The sequence below is a fragment of the Oryctolagus cuniculus genome, chromosome 3 (genome assembly GCF_964237555.1).
Source record: "Oryctolagus cuniculus chromosome 3, mOryCun1.1, whole genome shotgun sequence".
In the NCBI taxonomy this organism is placed as follows: Eukaryota; Metazoa; Chordata; class Mammalia; order Lagomorpha; family Leporidae; genus Oryctolagus; species Oryctolagus cuniculus.
In genome coordinates this window covers 70,251,026-70,270,136 of record NC_091434.1, presented here as the reverse complement: position 1 = coordinate 70,270,136, position 19,111 = coordinate 70,251,026, and the positions used below count along the sequence as shown (strand labels likewise).

General features: G+C 46.8%; 1 protein-coding gene across 1 annotated transcript in view; it reads left to right on the top strand.

Moving 5' to 3' along the window:
* The window catches only part of GAD1 (glutamate decarboxylase 1), a 43,207-nt gene extending 29,341 nt beyond the window's left edge, over positions 1 to 13,866 (top strand). The window contains exons 11-17 of the mRNA XM_002712277.5: positions 507 to 623; positions 1,640 to 1,704; positions 6,746 to 6,824; positions 7,879 to 8,028; positions 10,122 to 10,229; positions 11,662 to 11,751; positions 12,521 to 13,866. Of these exons, the coding sequence (XP_002712323.1) occupies positions 507 to 623; positions 1,640 to 1,704; positions 6,746 to 6,824; positions 7,879 to 8,028; positions 10,122 to 10,229; positions 11,662 to 11,751; positions 12,521 to 12,694 (783 nt within the window). The 3' untranslated portion in view covers positions 12,695 to 13,866. The remainder of the gene's footprint in view (positions 1 to 506; positions 624 to 1,639; positions 1,705 to 6,745; positions 6,825 to 7,878; positions 8,029 to 10,121; positions 10,230 to 11,661; positions 11,752 to 12,520) is intronic.
* The last annotated feature ends 5,245 nt before the right edge of the window (positions 13,867 to 19,111 follow it).

Genomic DNA, 19,111 nt, shown 5'->3' with positions numbered 1-19,111 from the left:
TTTTAAATAACCAAACAGTGCTTCAGTATAGTTATTATATCGGTACCGTTTGAACAACACAGCACCCAAAAAGAAAATGTCCAGCTGAGATTGAAAACCACTGCCCCTCACTCCAGAACCTTATGACTCTGCCCTTCTTTATTTCTTTGCCATAAGAACTTAACGCTATCAGACATACCATATATTTGTACTTGACTTCGCTACTGTCTCTCACTGCCCTTTCCCCCACTACAGCAGAATTCCTCCTCTGTTGTGCTCACTGCTGTATCCCTGACACCTCCCACAGGACCTGGCATGTGCGAATCACTCACAACATATTTGTTGAGTAAATGAACATGTGAGTGCATGGACCAGCGGAGAACGCTGCCTGATGGAGCAGCTGATACGCAGCGGCTTTGCCGATCGCCGTTGGAAATAAATGCCCCTGCAGCTCTTCTGTGTCCCGTGGAAATGAGCAAAGGACAAAGGTGACAAAGACTCATGCTCCTGTCTCTCTCCCCTTGCAGGGGTATGTTCCTCTTTATGTCAACGCGACGGCCGGCACGACTGTTTATGGAGCTTTTGACCCGATACAGGAGATTGCAGATCTGTGTGAGAAGTACAACCTCTGGCTGCACGTCGACGTAAGTGCCGTGACTCGCAGGGGGCTCGGTCCCTCCGGGGGTAGGAGCAGCTCTGCTTTGTGACTTGCCTCAGGCTTCTCCCCAGCTGGCCCCTCTTGCCTGCATGCCACAGTGGATCCAGCCCTTCCCTGGCCCTCACGACTGGCACGTGCTGTGGACCTCGGCCGTCCTCTGGGACTCGTCCAGTCCCTTCCTGGCCAGTTGCTGTCCTCTGGGGGTCATCCTAGAGTACAGTCTCCATCACCTTTCCAGGTAGATATTTTTGATCAAATGGTTACAGACTAAAATACAGCTGATTTCAGAGAAATACAGAGATTTCAGAGAAAAAAGATACAAAATGTATTAAAAAGTGCCATCAGTGTGCACACTCAGCGACCTGCCTTTGCTCCAGCCATCTATGACATTTCTCTTTAAAAAATGTGTATCTGCTACCTGTGGGACAAATCAGGCAGTGCATGGAAGGCATTATCAACTAAGAGATTTAATCCTGAGTTTTCCCATCAATGCAAAACGAGTGTTTTCACAGGTGTGATTAGGTGCAATTTTTCTTTCCCTCGGTCCATTCCCTTATGGATTTAAGTTCTTAGAACTGACCAGCGGGGTGATCTGCCCCGGGACAGAGCAAACACGGACTGCTGCTGTGTCACGTGGCATCCCACACTGCTCAGCGAGGGTGCGCGTGAGCTCCTTGCCATCGCAGGAGCTGTTGGGGGAGCTGCCACCCTGGTGGGAGCTGCTGGAATTCTGCTTGAGGGGGAGCCAGGGAGCAGGCCCCAGGGCTTTGCCTGGGTTCCAGGGCCATCCCGGGGGCTCTGTGAGGACCTTGAGGCGCTCCAGGCTCAGACCTGACTGGCCTGCATCCCGATGTTGCCCTGGAGGAAGTTTTGGGGAAGTGTCCCGCAGTGAATCATCACTACCGCTTGCCTGTTGCTTTGAGTTCTGTCTCACGTGGCGTGACCGGCTCGGGAGCCTTACGCATCACCACAGCCCTGTGCCTCTCTTTCTTTTCCTTGCAGGCCGCGTGGGGCGGGGGGCTGCTCATGTCGAGGAAGCACCGCCATAAACTCAGCGGCATCGAAAGGTAGGGGCGAGCGCATGGGGCCTCCTCCTCCATCCGGAGCAGCAAATGCACGGCCCTGGGCTGCCTGCCGCGCCTGCCCGCCCTGCTCCCCAGCATCTCCATTCAGTCTGTGCACGCTTCGTTCAGCTGGCCTTTCTTGAGCACTTTTCATTTGTTCCATTTCCCAGCCAGAGGAGTCCTCAAGGAGCTGGCAATTTTTTCTTTTTAAGATTTATTTAGTTACTTGAAAGAGTTACAGAGAAGGAGAGCCAGAGGCAGAGAGAGAGAGAGAGGTCTTCCATCTATTGGTTCACTCCCCAAATAGCCACAACTGCCGGGGCTGGGCCAGGCCGAAGCCAGGAGCCAGGAGCTTCTTCCTAGGCACTTTGGCAGGGAGCTGGATCAGAAATGGAGCAGCCAATACTGGCACCGGTGCCCATATGGGATGCCGGCACTGCAGGTGGAGGTTTAACTTCCTACACCACAGCACTGGCCCTGCAGTAGGCAATTTAGAAGGGAGAAAGTAAGTAAGTGGTTGCAATACCCTGTGGTAAACCTAACAGTCGATGAAACTGCAGGTACCAGGTAGGAGGGAAGGGAGGCCAGGTAGGAGAGCTGGCCGAGGGCTTGGGGAGGGCCCCTGACTCCCGTTCCACTTCCTCCCGCTCTTTGGCCAAGACCTTGCCTCCCTTCACTTCCTATCTTTTCCATGGTCTGAGTTCAGTGGGTGGTCTAAGCAACACAGGAGACTGACCTGACTCCCAGGTATCCACCCATCATGAACTCACGTGCATTCATGCCACGTATGCTCTTCAAAAGGTTCCTGGAAGAAGACTGAAAGCAGAAGTGTGTTAAATTTTGAACTCCATCGTAGTTTTCCTGTAATGCGCCTTTTTATGAGTGTGTGAATTCCAGGAGACGCCTGGCATTTCCTGAGTACCGCTGAGCACCACGCGCCCCGTGGCATGGATGTGAATGTTCAGTTGCCTGCCTCTGCCCAACCATCCATGGGACTTTTCTTTTAAAAATGCACATGGGGCCAGTGTTGCAGTATAGTGGGTTAAGCCACTGCCTCTGACACTGACATCCCCTCTGGGTGCTGGTTCGAGTCCTGGCTGCTCCACTTCCCATCCAGTTCCCTGCTAATGGCCTGGGAAAAAGCAGCAGAAGACGGCCCAAGTGCATGTGCACCTGCACCCACATGGGATACCTGGAAGAAGCTCCTGGCTCCTAGCTTCAGCCTGACCTAGGCCCAGCCATTGTGCTCATCTGGGGGCTGAAGTAGCAAATGGAAGATCTCTCTGTATCTCCCTCTCTTTCTGTAACTCTGGCTTTCAAATAAATAATCAAATGAATCTTTAAAAATAAAAACAATGCATGTCTGATGCAGGCAGGAAAAATTAGGCGGCACATGGAAGGGTTTGCTTACATTCCAGTGACCTCAGTGTTCATAAATACAAGTAGGTCTCTAACCTGTCTCGTTGCAAAGAAAACTGAAACAGGCTAGGTAACAGTGAGTACAAAATAAGCTAATATTTAAAATTTTAGGCCTGCACAGCTCAATAGGCTAATCCTCTGCCTTGCAGTGCCAGCACAACAGGTTCTAGTCCCAGTCGGGGCGCCGGATTCTGTCTCGGTTGCCCCTCTTCCAGGCCAGCTCTCTGCTGTGGCCCGGGAGTGCAGTGGAGGATGGCCCAAGTGCTTGGGCCCTGCACCCCATGGGAGACCAGGATAAGTACCTGGCTCCTGCCATCGGATCAGCGCGGTGCGCCGGCTGCAGTGCGCCGGCCGTGGCGGCCATTGGAGGGTGAACCAACAGAAAGGAAGACATTTCTCTCTGTCTGTCTCTCTCATTGTCCACTCTGCCTGTCAAAAATAAATTTAAAAAATTAAAAATTAAAAAAATTTTATTGATTTATTAGAAGAATGACAGACACAGAGAGACAGACAGACAAAGAGAAACGTCCACTGGTTTACTCCCCAAATGCCTACAACAATCAGGGTTGGGCCAGGCTAAAACCAAGAGCCCAGAGCTCCCTCTGGTCTCCCATGTGGGTGGCCCCAGCCCAAGTACTTGGGCCATCATCTGCTGCCTCTCAGGCATATTAGCAGGAACCTGGATCGGAAGCAGAGACAGGACTAAAACTCAGGTGCTGACAGAGGATGTGGGCATCCCATGCTGCACCTTACCTCGCTATACCACAAAGCCCACCCCAAGGAATGCTATTTTAGCCTGGGTAGTCAGAGGCCTTTCCAAGGGCTGACATTCAGCAGATGCTGGGCTAAAGGGAGACAGGAAGCAAGGGTATGGAGAGGAATGTTCTGGGCCGTGGGAATGGCAAGTGCAAAGGTCTTGAGGCAGGACAGTTCTTGGTGACATGAGGGCCAGCAGAGAGGCTGGGGACTGGAGCAGCGTGGGAGAGGCGAGAGCAGACGGGTCAGAGGTACAAGCAGCAGGTGTCAGGAAAGCACACGAGTGGCCTCTTGTAGCAGAGCTGGTGCTCCTTTTGCTTTTGCTCGCTCTGCTCTCTGAAGTCCGAAAGGCCAGGGACAAAGCGAGTGAGTCTGGCTCCTTGGAGCTTAAATATCCAACCCTATACCTTGGAGGATGATACATGAAGTACAGATGAGCCAGCCTAACTGTAGTTTAGATTTTTCAGGCAATTTTCTTTTCCATCTTTGAGCCTGGGAAAATTTGAATCATTTTGTGCCAGATTTGTTTCCCTTCCTTTTTTATTTTTAAATATTTATCTTATTTATTTGAAAGTCAGAGTTACACACAGGGAGAAGGAAAGGCAGAGAGAGAGAGGGCTTCCATTTGCTGGTTCACTCCTAATGGCCACAATAGCCAGAGCTGTGCCAATCCGAAGCCAGGAGCCAGGAGCTTCTGCTGGGTCTCCCATGCAGGTGCAGGGGCCCAAGGACTTGGGCCATCTCCCACTGCTTTCCCAGGCCACAGCAGGGAACTGGATCAGAAGTGGAGCAGCTGGAACTTGAACCAGCACCCTTATGGGATGTCGGCACTGCAGGCGACGATTTTACCCGCTACACCATAGTGCCAGCCCCGATTTTTTTTCTAACATTTTAAAGCACGTATGTATTGTAAAGGAAACTGAATCCATGACATGTCTTACTGCGTTCCATTTGTAGCAGCAAGGAATCATTTGCTTCAAACCTTTAGGGCATTCAGAAAACCATTTAAGACATTTGATGAGATCTAAATATAATTTTTTAATGACTTGGCAAATGATAGCAATGAGAACACTGATCAAGTTCACTACCATTTAAATATGGCTCACCCTGCTGCTTGTTCACCAGATAAGTTAACTTTTCTCAGAACTTTTTCTCATTGTCTTTCATTGTGCACACCAGGAAAAGCACTGCAGGTCCTCATCTCCTCTCCGTGAGGACAGCACACATGTACATTACATCCGTTTCCCTCCTCAGGGCCAAGGCAACATGGAGAGGTTACAGATTCATAGCAGGGGCTCAGCTCCAGGGGAGCATCAGCAATCTAATTCCGAGACATTGTTCTGTCAGGAGGTTTCCTTCACAGAGATCAACACGCAAAGTCCGGCCAGGCCACTGGGAAGGAGTCTGAAACCACTGAAGCAGGCTGCCCAAGTTTGGATCATAATATATGACACTTGATCATAATATATGACACTTAGTTGTTTCTGCAATGTCCTAGCGAGTGTGCTCTTTTACCAATCTAATCATGTCTGACGGAGTGGCGCGGTTGCTAGGAGACCGTGCTTGTAAAACTATCATCGCAGCCCAAACTGGCAGAATCATGCTCACTTAGCATGTAAACAACACTGCGAGGTCGGCAAAGTCCAGAATAGTCCAGCTGATCTTAGCTGTCACTCTTCCTAGTGGCTCCTGAGTAGCTAGGTCAGCACCGCCTTCCAGCCCTCTGTGTAAATTAGAACAGAGAGGCCGGAAGGAGCCAAAGTGTGCCTGCAGGGAGTGGTTAGGAGCGCTGGCTCTGCAGCTAGGTTCCTGGGGCTTGAATCTCGGCTCCACCGCTTCCCAGCTCTGTGGCTTTAAGTCATACATGAAGGACCTTCAAAAAGTTCATGGTAAATTTCCATTTTGGGGGGCACCCAATAAACTTACCTTTTCATCCTGTTTTCCCGTGAACTTTTTTTTTTTTAAGACAAGCAGAGTTAGACAGAGAGAGAGAGAGACAGGGAGAAAGGTCTTCCTTTACCGTTGGTTCACCCCCAAAGTGGCCGCTATGGCCAGTGCACCGCGCTGATCCGAAGCCAGGAGCCAGGTACTTCTCCTGGTCTCCCATGGGTGCAGGGCCCAAGGACTTGGGCCATCCTCCACTGCACTCCCGGGCCATAGCAGAGAGCTGGACAGGAAGAGGGGCAACCGGGACAGAACCAGTGCCCCAACCAGGACTAGAACCCAGGGTGCCAGCGCCGCAGGCGGAGGATTAGCCTAGTGAGCCGTGGCGCCAACCATCCCGTAAACTTTTTGAAAGGCCCTCTTGTTTAACCTTTTTGTGCATCTGTTCGTCCATCTAAAGCAGAAGTGATAATAGTGCTTACGTCATGGGGTGGTTGTGAGAATTACGTGTGCTAGGCACCACCCTAAGCATTTTCTGTTAACTCATTTTGCCTTTTATTCAGTGTTGTGAGGTGGACCCTGCCCACTTTCCAAATGAGAAAGCTGAGGCACAAGAGAAGTTATGCAACTCACCCAAGTTGGCAAAAGCCAGAGCCAGGACCCAGACTTGGAGAGTCTGGTCCCAAAGCCTGAGTTCTCACCCATGATGCCACAGTGATATTCTACCACAGCTCTCAGGACCCCAGGACACACGCTCAGTGCCTCGTGGACATTAGCTCTAGTGTTAGCAGTTACTTAGAAGGGACGGTCTGCAATGTCACAGCCTGGCACTGCCTGGCTGTTCTCTGCTTGGCTGGTCAGTTTAGAAGAATGGGCATCGGGAGCATTTATGTGTGAGCTGACACGGGTGGTGTTTTCTTCAAGAGGATACATGCCTCTCTCAGTTCCTACGCCTTTGCCCCAAACTCTCACGTGCTTCTTTCAGAGCCAACTCGGTCACCTGGAACCCTCACAAGATGATGGGCGTGCTGTTGCAGTGCTCGGCCATTCTCGTCCGGGAGAAGGTCTGTACGCTGTCCCCAGACTCGCGGGTGGCCCGCACGTCCTTGAGAGGGCACGAGAAGAGAAAGCCTGGGGTCCTTTTACAGTCCTTGCCGGCCGTCTTAGCAGACTGGCAGCCCGTTGTGAGAGCGCCCCGTCCTGCCCTTGTGGCGAGCCTGGCTTCTCTGCACGCTTGCTGCCAGCTGCCCCCACTCCTTGTTCAGTTCCCAGGCGCTGTGAGTGACAGGGCCTCTAAGGGGATTATAGGCATGGAGGATCCCTTCGTGTCCGCACAAACAAGGGTGATCACGTGCAGTTGGCTGAGGCGTCCAACAAGTTCTGTCCTCGGTGAGGACAGAAGGTGCTCTCTGGAACATACTTTGCATTCTTATATTTTATGGTCCCAAGAGCTGAAATAAACGAGGTAGAACCAGAACTACAAATAGCAACTTAGGACAGCAAGGAAGGTTAGCCACTAGGTTTTTGTGAATAGGTTCATGCTCTTTTCCCTTCTTTACACACCTAACAATGTGTGTTGCATTGCCCTGCAATGCACTGCTGCTCCAATGATGCTTCTGCATGCTGGGGCATTCCAGAAGTCTCCAGCCAGTGGGAGCCAGGATCTGTACGGGCTCTTTACTTCGCTCACCTGGGAAGTCCCTATTGACCTCCTAGGAGATCCCCCAGAAGTTGGGAGGACAATTCTTCACAACGGGAAACCGTGCCACCCCCTGAGGAGGTTCACATCCCTAACCCTTGCCCATCGGCTGCCACAGCACTTCCCCGTCTTTGAAACAACCCAATTACCCACGCGTAGTTCCAAATGCCACTTAAAGGGACAGTGGGGCCCTGTTGTAGGCATCTGAGACCAAAGATGAGCTTCTAATCTGAGTGACAGAAGAAGGGGCAAAGGTTTATCCAAGGGTGAGTTGAGGACAAGACATCAGAACAAGGGCAAGGTCTGATGAACACATCAGAGGCCAGGTTGCCCGTGACCCCAAATCCCTCCTAGCCGGCCCCACTTCAGGGTTGTGTCACCTGTGGATACAAACGCACCCTTCTTGATTCTCATGATAGGGGATACTCCAAGGATGCAACCAGATGTGTGCAGGATACCTCTTCCAGCCAGACAAGCAGTACGATGTCTCCTACGACACCGGGGACAAGGCGATTCAGTGTGGCCGCCACGTGGACATCTTCAAGTTCTGGCTGATGTGGAAAGCAAAGGTATGAAGCGGGGATTCAGGAAATAGAGCAGAAATGCAATTTTCAGACTGGCTGGCAAAAGAGAGGCGAAGTTGTGTCACAGATAATTCGATCTGGGTGTAATGAATATCTGCATAATGGAGTTAACCCTATTGTTTTTGCTTGCGAAAGAAATAACTTTATCTCCTGTTCCCTCCTGTTCAGTCTCCTGAATTTGAATGATCATAAGGTTTTTTTACAACTTCCTCTTACGATGAAAAATTATGCCAAGATAAAGATTTCCGCAGCAATCCTCAGGGATACTGACATGATTTAGTACAGAGAGAGATGACAGGTAAAATGACTGTGTTACTCTGAATAGAAGTCTGAATCCCTTTAGGAGGCCTCTCATCGTGAGACGTATAAGATAGTTTTAAGTTCTGTTGAAATAATGGCATTCCCATTATCTATATTTTCTTCACCATTTTGGACAGTGCAGACTTTGGATAAATCCTGCTACACTGAAACATGGCTCGCCTGTGTACATCACCCCCTTGGTTTGCATTCTAGCACCTTCGGGAAAAAAAGCTAATAATTGGAATTTTCCCCAAAATTTGAGTGAGGGCCACTGTGTGGGGAGTTTCCTGCTTGGCCAGTGCTGGACTCCATCTGCAAGTCAGCCTCGTGCGTCTGCCCTCCTTGTTAACACAGACCCGCTCAACAGCCCTGGTGCTGCTGTTGTCATCAGCCATGCTGGTTTTCGAGACTCACGCTCAACCAGTTTGTCAGTAGTTGGAGCTGTTGCAAGCTCCAGGCAAGCCCTGGGCGCCCTGGCAGTGATGATATTGTGCCCTGTGGAAGGTAGCTTGCCTAGAAAGGTGTGGGATAAGTGTGGCCAGCATACACTGCTGGGAAAGATGGCGGGAACTTTCCAAGTGTATATGAAGAACCAGTTATTTGCTCTTTTTTTAAAAAGTCTTTAGTTTTATTTATTTGAAAGGCAGAGAGAGAGACAGAGAAAGAAACAGAGATCTCCCTTCTTTTCACTCTTCAAATGCCTACAGCCTGGAGCTGGGCCAAGCAGAATCCAAAAGCCTGGAACTCAACCACACTGAGCCATCATTGCTGCCTCCCAAGGTCTGCATTGGAAGGGTGCTGGAACAGGACGTGGAGCCAGGGCTCAAACCACGCTCCAGCGTGGGACGTGAGCCTTCCAAGCAGCATCTCCACTGCTGTGCCAAACACCCAACCCCAGCTGCTTGTTCTTTTAACCTCTCCTAGATCAATGCAATAAAGATGAATGGCTAGAGAAATGAAATATACAAAGTACAAGCCGCTTTTTTAAAAAATATTTCATTTATCTATTTGAGAGGTAGAGTTATAGACAGAGAGAGGGAGAGACAGAGAGAGAGATCTTCCATCTGCTGGTTCACTCCCCAAATGGCTGCAACAGCTGGAACTAGGCTGATCTGAAGCCAGGAGCCAGGAGCCTCTTCCAGGTCTCCCACATGGGTGCAGGGGCCCAAGGACTTGGGCCATCTTCTACTGTTTTCCCAGGCCATAGCAGAGAGCTGGATCAGAAGAGGAGCAGCTGGGATGCCAGCACAACAGGCGGTGGCTTTTACCTGCTATGCCGCAGCACCAGCACCAAGCCACAAGCCATTTTTTTTTTTTTTAATTAGATCCAATGGACATAAAATGACTCTGTCAAGTTGCTTCAAACATTTCTTTATTGCTTGATCTCAATTTCTGTACTGATCTCATTGTGGACCAGTTACAGTTTGCAATCTGTGGCCTGAGTCCACAGATGACACTTTGAGTGTTGCTATCCTAAAGCAAACCAACAAAAGAGGCCTCGAGACCAGGCTGTGAATAACCGGCAGGAAGCTACAAGTCCTGTTGAGAATAACTGTCAAGAGACGAGAGTGCTTCAAATGAGAGAGCAGGCCCCCTTCATTCGTTGCAAGCAGAACTGCGGAGGTGCTGTGCGTGTTTACTTAGATGGTTCTTCCTACCCTCTCTAAGAATGCTCTTTGTGTATTTCCCATAGATAAGAACAGCTTAGCCTTCCCAAAGGCCCATCACCGGGACATGCAACCTGTCACTAACAAATGCGACTTTTCTCTTTAAAACAGGGCACTGTGGGATTTGAAAATCAGATTAACAAATGCCTGGAACTGGCTGAGTACCTCTATGCCAAGATTAAAAACAGAGAAGAGTTTGAGATGGTGTTTGATGGCGAGGTAGGTTGTCATCATGGCCCAGGGGCACCATGCTGCCAGAGCAACCGCCGAGGGCAGCTCCTCCAGCCAGGTTGCCCCACAGTGCCGGCAGCTGCTTCCGCATCTTCACCCAGCTGCACCCTTCGTTAATTCCCTCCGTGATCCTGAAATTTTCTTTTGGGAGCACTGAGGTGACTTTTCCCCTTAACCCCTTCTAAAACTGTTACTGTCAGCCAGCGTTTGCAGACAAGAGGTCTCTCCTTGCCTGTCAGGACTGAATTCTTCATCATTCTTGGGTCTGCCTTGTGTTAAACTCCCATGATAAAGTGCTTCTCTTGTCTAAGAAGCTTATATGATGGGGCTACCCTGGCTGCCCAACTCCGCTTCAAGAGTAGGGTTCTACTTTACAGAGACCCCTTGAAAGGATGGCCAGATAAAATCATCGCTGCCCAGAAATCACACCCAGTGAAGTACCAGGGATCTTCCAGAAGTTCACAGGAGCTGCATATGAGGAAAAAACCAGGCACGAGTTCCAAAACTTTTGTACCAAAATGAACTTAACTTTTAATTCCATTTTCCATAATTTTTAATGTACCTCCATATTTATCATATCAGTGTTTACTGAGTGCCTGCTATATGCCAGATCTTATGCCAAGGCCTGGGCCAGATGGCATTGGCCCAAACACTGCCTCTGCAGCTCCCAGTTGAATAAAGAAAGAAGAGGAGCCAGGGTTGAATGAATGAAAAATCCACTCAGAACCCAGTAAATGCTTGGGAACACCATCTGCATTCAGTCCTTATCTATTTATCAAGCAACCTAGTTTTATCGGGGAATAAAACCCCAAGAGTCACAAAATGAGCAAAAAAGAGCCCTGAGCAATTAAAATCAATGCGATAGCGCTCAAACATTTGACCCCTGTGGTCTTACTCTGGTGTTTACACTAGGTCATATATGCTAATACTCGCGGCAGATTGAACACAACAAATTTGATGTCTCAAGGCAGTTAGAGGCAGGCACGGAGGGAGGGAACTGACAAATGATAACATGTACTCAGGAACATTTCTTTATCAACAAAATAAATTGTCTCAAGCACCTTCTCTATGGAGGGGACCACAGTTTGGCAAGATGGGTAAGACCGTGTTTTCAGTGACACAGGTGTAACGAATGGTAACATTTCCGTGTTTAAAGGTGGTGACATTTCCGTGTTTAAAGGTGGCGACGTTAGTTACGTAGAAGATTGGCTGTGGGGCTCTCTTACCAGACCTGATTGGAGAAAGCAGGTCTTGTTTTCCCCAGCGTGGAAGTGACAGGGCCTTTGAGGTAGACCCAACCTCTTTCTTTGATCTGAGTGACGCCATCGAGGCCACATGGGTTTAGGAACAGCTTTCTTTCAAGTGCTCATCATTTTCTTCGTTTTTGTTTGTTTCGCTCGTTTGTGACAAATCTCTACAGCCTGAACACACCAACGTCTGTTTCTGGTATATTCCACCGAGCCTCAGGGGCGTTCCCGACAGCCCTGAGCGGCGGGAGAAACTCCACAGGGTATGTGTGTGTCAGCTCACTCTTTGTCTCCTCTACTCCTGACTGTTCAGGACTCATTTGTTCCAGTGTGCCTTCTGGCGGGGGAGAAAGAAAACATAGCAACTTGAGGTGGGCTTCCAGCAATGGGGTGTTGGATGACATCTTGCCGTATTTTTCTTGGGTCTGCATTGTCCCCTGGCTGTGGTTCAGATACAATAGGATGCCTTAGGTGTGCATTCCACCTGCAAAAGAGGTTCAATGTAGGGCAAGTGAGTCACAGACATATTCCTAGAACACTCTGTGTTAAAGTGTATCTGATAATACCTTTTACAAAGTTCCAATCTCCAGCCATCCATTTCCACATCTAGCTTATTCCGAGTTGGTATGGTGGTGTTGAGTTTATGTAATATTTCATTCATCCAACCATTCAACAATTTGTGAAACACAATCAGTGTGCCAGGCAGTATCCTGGGTCCTGGGTTACACAGGAACCATGGTTCGTGGTGTTCCCTGTGAGAGCGTCTTTGATCTTGTTTTCCTTTTTGACTTTATCATCACTGTTCCATGACTGACTTTCAGAATTCAGCCACATGGTACTTTCTAGGGAAAAGATTGGGTAGATTTAAGTAGTCATTAGATGTTAGCCACTGAAGATAACCTGGATACAAAATATTTCCTTGCCTTTATGTCAGGATAAACACAACTAGTACAAAGCAAGCTGCACTGAATTGTTAAAAAGAGAGGATGTGAATGTCGGTTTTGAGTGTTGTTTTGTGTTTTCCATCACAAGGTGGCTCCCAAAATCAAAGCTCTGATGATGGAGTCGGGCACCACCATGGTTGGCTACCAGCCTCAGGGGGACAAGGCCAACTTCTTCCGGATGGTCATTTCGAACCCAGCTGCTACCCAGTCTGACATCGACTTCCTCATTGAGGAGATAGAAAGACTGGGCCAGGATCTGTAACCACCCTTGGCGGAACACGAGTTCGTGGGAATTCTCGCTTCCTTCTGGCCCTCTAGACCCAACCTCTATGAGTTGCTGACCCGCCCTGTCCAAACCTTCCTTCAGCTTGTTTGTTAGAGTTCGCAGGAATAATGCTCTTTTTAACAAGTTGCACATTAGAAACACAGCACATATGTACAGTTCTATATATATACCTCTCTCTATATATATGAATAGCGAGTGGGGCTTAGTCATAGACCACAGCATGTCGCTGAGGGGCTAACCATGCTGCAAACCAGCTTGCCCATCAACCGCAGACAAGATGTTTTCCAAAAGGCTGTGACCTGGGGGCTCAGGGGGAGTGTTGTTGGTGGGAATGGGGCTCTCTGCCAGTGCTTCTCCCACTGAAGTCACCATGGATGAGAACACACACCACGGGCTGACAAGAGCCACACCCTCCCCGTTAGCGTCCTGCTGGGGGACAACAGTCCTTGTTACAGGTGTACTATTGCCGTTATTTTTAGAGATTATTTTGTGTAGACTGTGTAAATTACTGTTACCTGGGGGGCAGTGGGGAGGGGGAAGGGAAAACTCATGTAATGATTCCAATGACTGTTTAATTGTAGGTCAGTGAAATATTTGCTTATTTATATCCAGAGATTTACCATGTTAAAGAGCATCTTGTATTTTCGTCCCATTTGTAATGTATCTTATTTATATATTAATGAAGTAAGTTCTGAATACTGTTTATGGTATTTCTGTGCTTTTGTGAGCCAAAGAGAAAAGATTAATATTAGCGAGACTTGTATTTATCTTAAGAGTGCCCTTACAACAATGATTTAAACGTAAATGTACTGTGTGTGAAAGAACTCTGATACTGTACATAGAGTAATATATATGGAAATCCTATTCCTTCGTAGCATCTGCTTCTTACCCTCTCTGTCTGGCTGTATGTCTTGGCGTTCTCGATGCTTTTGTAGCAACTGTTGGATAATACCTAGCTCTCCTGTCGTTTTGTAGTGTTCATGACCAATCTCTGTGACTCGCTTAGCTGAAACCTAAGGCAATGTTTCTGAAGATCTCAGATAAATCGGCCAGTCTCACAAAGAAGGGAAATTCACACTGTGCGGTTTAGAGTATGCAAGAAGAATATAAATAAATAAAAATATTCTCCATGGAGAATTTGAACAAAATTTTCTTCCCGTTTGTGTCTCATACAGAGGGTGGTGTTTCCAGCTGGGGTTCCTCGGATCACCCCCGGTCTGTTCCCTTCCCGCTGGGTGACGTGCAGCGCCCCATTGAAGCCGAGGCTGGACGCCCTGTGGTAGTTCCCTGAACCTCTGGTCTATAAAATTGCTACGACTGCAGTCCAGGCCTTGAGAAAGGACAGTGGCCCTGTTTCTTATTTGCCTTATTAGACTCAGCATGTAGGTCCAGTCATTCAGGCTCTCAGCAAACATTCCTTCCTGTGCTGCCTCGGGCACTCAGGTGAGCATGGTGTGTATGACAAAGACCCCTTCTAATGGGACGTCTGTGATATCCGAGTGTCTCCAAGACCACAAGTCACTGTGCAAGCTGCTTCGGCATGTGCATTGGCTCCAGTTCACTTCCTCGGGAGAAACATGTTTTGGTGCTGCTATCATTAGGACTTTCTGTGATGTCCCACTGAACTGTGACAACACTGTCTCGATCATCTGGAATGCAGGGTGTTCCCTATTTAGCAGGTGTAGGGATTAGAGTAGAGTCATTTGTAATGAGCACACTGACTGCGTGTGTAACCGTCGCACTAAACAAGCCAGACTCCACGGGGGTGACCCTGTTTATGTTCTCTCCCGCTGTTCCCTTGAATCCTTTCTGTGAGCTGACTTCTTGCATGTTCCTGCTTAAATCCAGTTCAATCTTGTGGCTTTTCTGGCCTCTTGGGCAGTTCCATTTTCATGCTGACACTCAGTACTGTCAATTTTTTCTGAATTGTAGCCGTGCCGCAAGTAGGATCCTGTGGTTTTAGTTTGCTTTGTCATAAAGCGCTTTTTGGAAGACTTCTGCTGGGGTCCTGCCCATGAAGGGGTCAAGGTCTCTCCTCCTGCAACCCCCTAGGAGTCAGATGCTTTGCCCCGAGGTCCTGGCAGTCTACTCTGTCCCGACCGTAGGCTGAGATTCCTCCTTCAAGCAGTACTTTCAGACGGGGTCCTGTTTATTTAAAGTCAGGAATTGTGGATCACAGGAGGGAGTTTTTTCTAAAAAGATCATACATGTGTAAGATAAAAGCTAACAGTGACACTGTACTTGAGTGCCAGCCCTCAGCCTGACATCACAGGACACGATCGGTACCTTGCAGCCCTGCAGCCCTATTGCATATCCGTCTCGAGTACCTCCCTCCTCAAGAAGCAATCACCATTCAGAATTCTGTGTTAATCGCTACTGCTTTTCTATTCCACCTATATAAGCATGCTCACTCTTCACGTTTACCTTGTTTCCCACTTTATGTAAACAGGATAATACTTTTTAAAAAATATTTATTTATTTATTTATTTGAAAGGAAGAGTTACAGAGAGGCAGAGGCAAAGGCAGAGAGAGAGGTCTTCCATCTGCTGGTTCACCCCCCAAGTGGCCGCTTTGGCTGGAGCTGGGCTGATACAAAGCCAGGAGCCAGGAGCTTCTTCTGGGTCTCCCACGCCGGTGCAGGGGCCCAAGGACTTGGACCATCTTCTTCTGCTTTCCCAGGCCACAGCAGTAAGCTGGATTGGAAGTGGAGCAGCCGGGTCTTAAACCAGCACCCATATGGGATGCTGGCACTGCAGGCGGCAGCTTTACCCGCTGCACCACAACACCAGCCCCAGAATAATACTTCTGTGACTTGTCTTTCCTATTTAACATTACAGTGTTGCAGGTCCAGAGCTAGCCCATATGGAGACAGTTAAAATAAACAAACAAACAAAAAAATGTACTCATTCCTTAAGGGATAAATATCCTTGTGCCACTGGAACTGGAACAGATTTCATTTAATTTCTAAAAAACATTTACTTATTTGAAAGGTAGAGTGACAGAGAGGGAGAGGCAGAGAGAGAGATCTTCACTCCCCAAATGACTGCAATGGCCAGAGCTGGGTCAGGCAGAAGCCAGGAGCGTGGGACTCCATTTGCGTCTCCCATGTGGGTGGCAGGGACCCAAGTACTGATCCATCTTCTGCTTTTCCAAACACATTAGCAGGAAGCTGGAATGGAAGCGGAGCAGCCAGGACTCAAACCAGCACTCCGATACTTGATGCTGGTGTCTCAAGGGCACCTTCACGTGCTACGCCACAATGCTGGCCCCTGGAGTAGATTTTTGCATCAGATAGATTTTAAGATCTTCTCAACCATGGGCACAATCTGCAAGCACAGCCGCCTGTGGAAGCCTCATGTTTTTAAGATTTACCTTTGCTGGTGCTTCCAGCTGTAATTCACAGATTCTTATGGCTGCAGTGCTAGTCCATTGTGCGAAAATACTTGATCAGTTTACCCACTCTATTAGCAGTGGGCGGATGAGATGTTCCAGTTCTCTGCTTTTAGGGACAATGTTTCTATGAGTGTTCTTGTAATTGCAAAAGTGAAAATGTTTCCCCAGGATGTATACCTGGAAGCAAAATTGCTGAGCCACAGGGGACTGGTTAAGCTCTCCTGGGTAAGGCAGAGAGGTCTCACCATGTTATGCTTGGAGCAGCAGGTTCTCATTGTTTCATAAGCTCACCATCACCTGGCCTCAAAGTTTTGACAGCCTGGTCAGTACGAGATAGTATCTCTTGTGGATATGATTTTCCTTTCTCTGATTACAAGAGAGGTTGAGTATCTTTTACCATTAGAAACCACATGACTGCTTCTATTCTATGCAATGCTTCTCATCCCCTCAGTCCAATTTTCAATTTGGTTGCTTGTCTTTATTCTTTAGGTGTTCTTTATGTATCCCCAAATTCATTCTTTTTGATTCTGTGGTTGGCAAATATCGTCCAAGTTGGGGGCTTCTCTTTTCACTCAACTAATAGTCTTTTTGAAAATAGAAGTTCTTTAATAATGTAAAATGTACCAATATTTTTCACTATGGCTTCTGCTTTTCATGTGTCTTCTTTAAGACATTCTCTCGAATCCCAAAGCTGTAAAGACATTTCCATATGTAGGCCAAGTGCCATGGTTTTGTGCTTTTTATATTTAAGTATTTAATCCACTTTGAATTGACTTTTGTGTTTGGTTCTGCTTTGAGGCTGAAAGGGCTGTTATTAGTTCTTTACTCTTTCATATACATCAGCTCATCAAGTCTCACCAGAAAATCCTGTTGGAGTTTTCTTTGGAATTTTATTGATCAATTTGAAGAGCAGTCACATTGTTTCAACACTGAATATAGTCACCATAAGCATGGTGTACATCTCCATTTAACTAGGTCATCTTTAGTGTCTGCCAATAAAGTTTCATAACAGACACACACAACTTTAGATAGATTTACTTCCAGGTGCTGTTATTTTAAATGGCATCTTTTAAAAAATTACATTTTATATTTTCTGACTATTGCTTCTGAATAGAAAAGTAACTGCCTTTCAGGGAATGACTGTATGTTGAGAGAACTTGCTGAAACTCAAATAAGTTTACTTCTTTAGTGTTTTCCAAAAGCCAAATATCCACGGATAACGACGGCTTCGTCTATTCACTCCTGACTCCTGTAACTGTTTCTTCTTTTTGCTGGTGTCCGCACGGGCCAGGATAGCCAGTGCAGAGTGGAAAGAAGCCTCGGTAAGAGGCAGCCCTGCTTCTCTCCCTGATACCACAGGGAATGCTTTCGCCGCTCACTGTTAAGTTTTCTGTAGCCTTCAGGTTATTGTAGATGCCATTTTCTGAATTAAGGACACTCCTTTTTATCCCTCATTTGCAGAGTGTCTGTAAAATGGTTGTATAATTTCACTGATAATTTCTCTGCATTTGCTGAGATGGCCATGTCTTTCTTCTTTATATTAGTGAGGTAGGTGAGGTGTTTCTCATAAACTAAGATCCCCATGTCCTCTTGAGTCACTGTTTGCAGGTTGTATTTTTCCAGGAATTTACACATGTTTTTAAGTTTTCAGTTTTATTCATAAAGTTGCCCATAATATCCTCTTTTTTAAAAAAATGCTTATCTTTATTAGTTACATTTTCAATTTTCCCTAATAGGATTAATTTGTGTCTTATTTCTTTTGTCATTGTTAATCTCAGCAGAGGTTTGTTGGTTTCATTAAGCTTTCAGAAAATGGCTTTGTCAAGACTCTCAATTGTGTAATTGCTTTTTACTTCATTAATTTCTCCCTCTACATTTATTATTTCTTTCCTTTTACTTTAAAAAATGGGGGGGGGAGTGTTGTTTGCTGTTCTTTTTTCTAATTTCTCAAATTGAATGCACAGATCATTAATTTTGAACATGTCTTCTTTCCTAATGGAAGCATTTAAGAATATATACTTCCTACATGCATCCCTTTAGCTATCTAGTTTTGACACATAATATTTTGTTCTTCTATTCTAAATATGGTGATTTTGTCGATTTTCCCTTGTCATTTATTAATTTTTGCTACATTATTAGGTATAAGTAAGTTTATAATTTTCATACTTTTCTAATGATTTCAAACTTTTTTTAAAAAAGTATTTGAAGGGTCAAGTTAGAGAGAGGGAGATGCAGAGAGAGAGAAAGAGAGACAGAGATCTGCTATCCACTGGTTCACTTCCCAGATGGCCACAATGGCCAGCGCTGGGCCAGGTCAAAGCCAGGTGCCAGGAGCTTCATCCAAATCTCCCATGTGGGTACAGGGGCCCAAGTACTTGGGCCATCTTCTACTGCTTTCCCAGACTCATTAGCAGGGAGCTGGATCAGAAGTGGAACAGCCAGGACACAAACCAGTGCCCATATGAGGTGCCAGCACTACAGGTGGTGGCTTAACTCTCTGTGCCACACTGCACTATGTAGCAATCACTTTTTTATTCCTTTGTCTAATAGTCTATTTTATCTGATATTAATGTAGAATTAACTATAAATATTATGCCATATTTCTTATATTAATCTTTGCCTGATACACATTTTCTTCTCCTTGAGTTGAAATATTTCTATTTCTTAATGTTTGAGGTTTTGCTTGTATAAATGGCCCATAGCCAAATTTATGATTTTTTTCTTCTATGTGGAAATCTTTGTTTTTAACTGAAGGATTTCATTCATTTCATTTATGATTATTACTGGATGTGGCTTTAATTCTACCAACTTATTTTATGCTATTTGTTTCACTTTTCCTGTCCTTTTTTTTTTTTGCTGTTCTTGTCAAAAATGCAGATTAATTGAAGTTTGCTTTTTGTTCCTGTTCTGTTTTTTTCTCCTCTGCTCATAGATTGTATGCTTTCTGGTTTTTGTTGGTTACCCTAGATAGACTAGCATTTTACCACTTCAAACATTCAT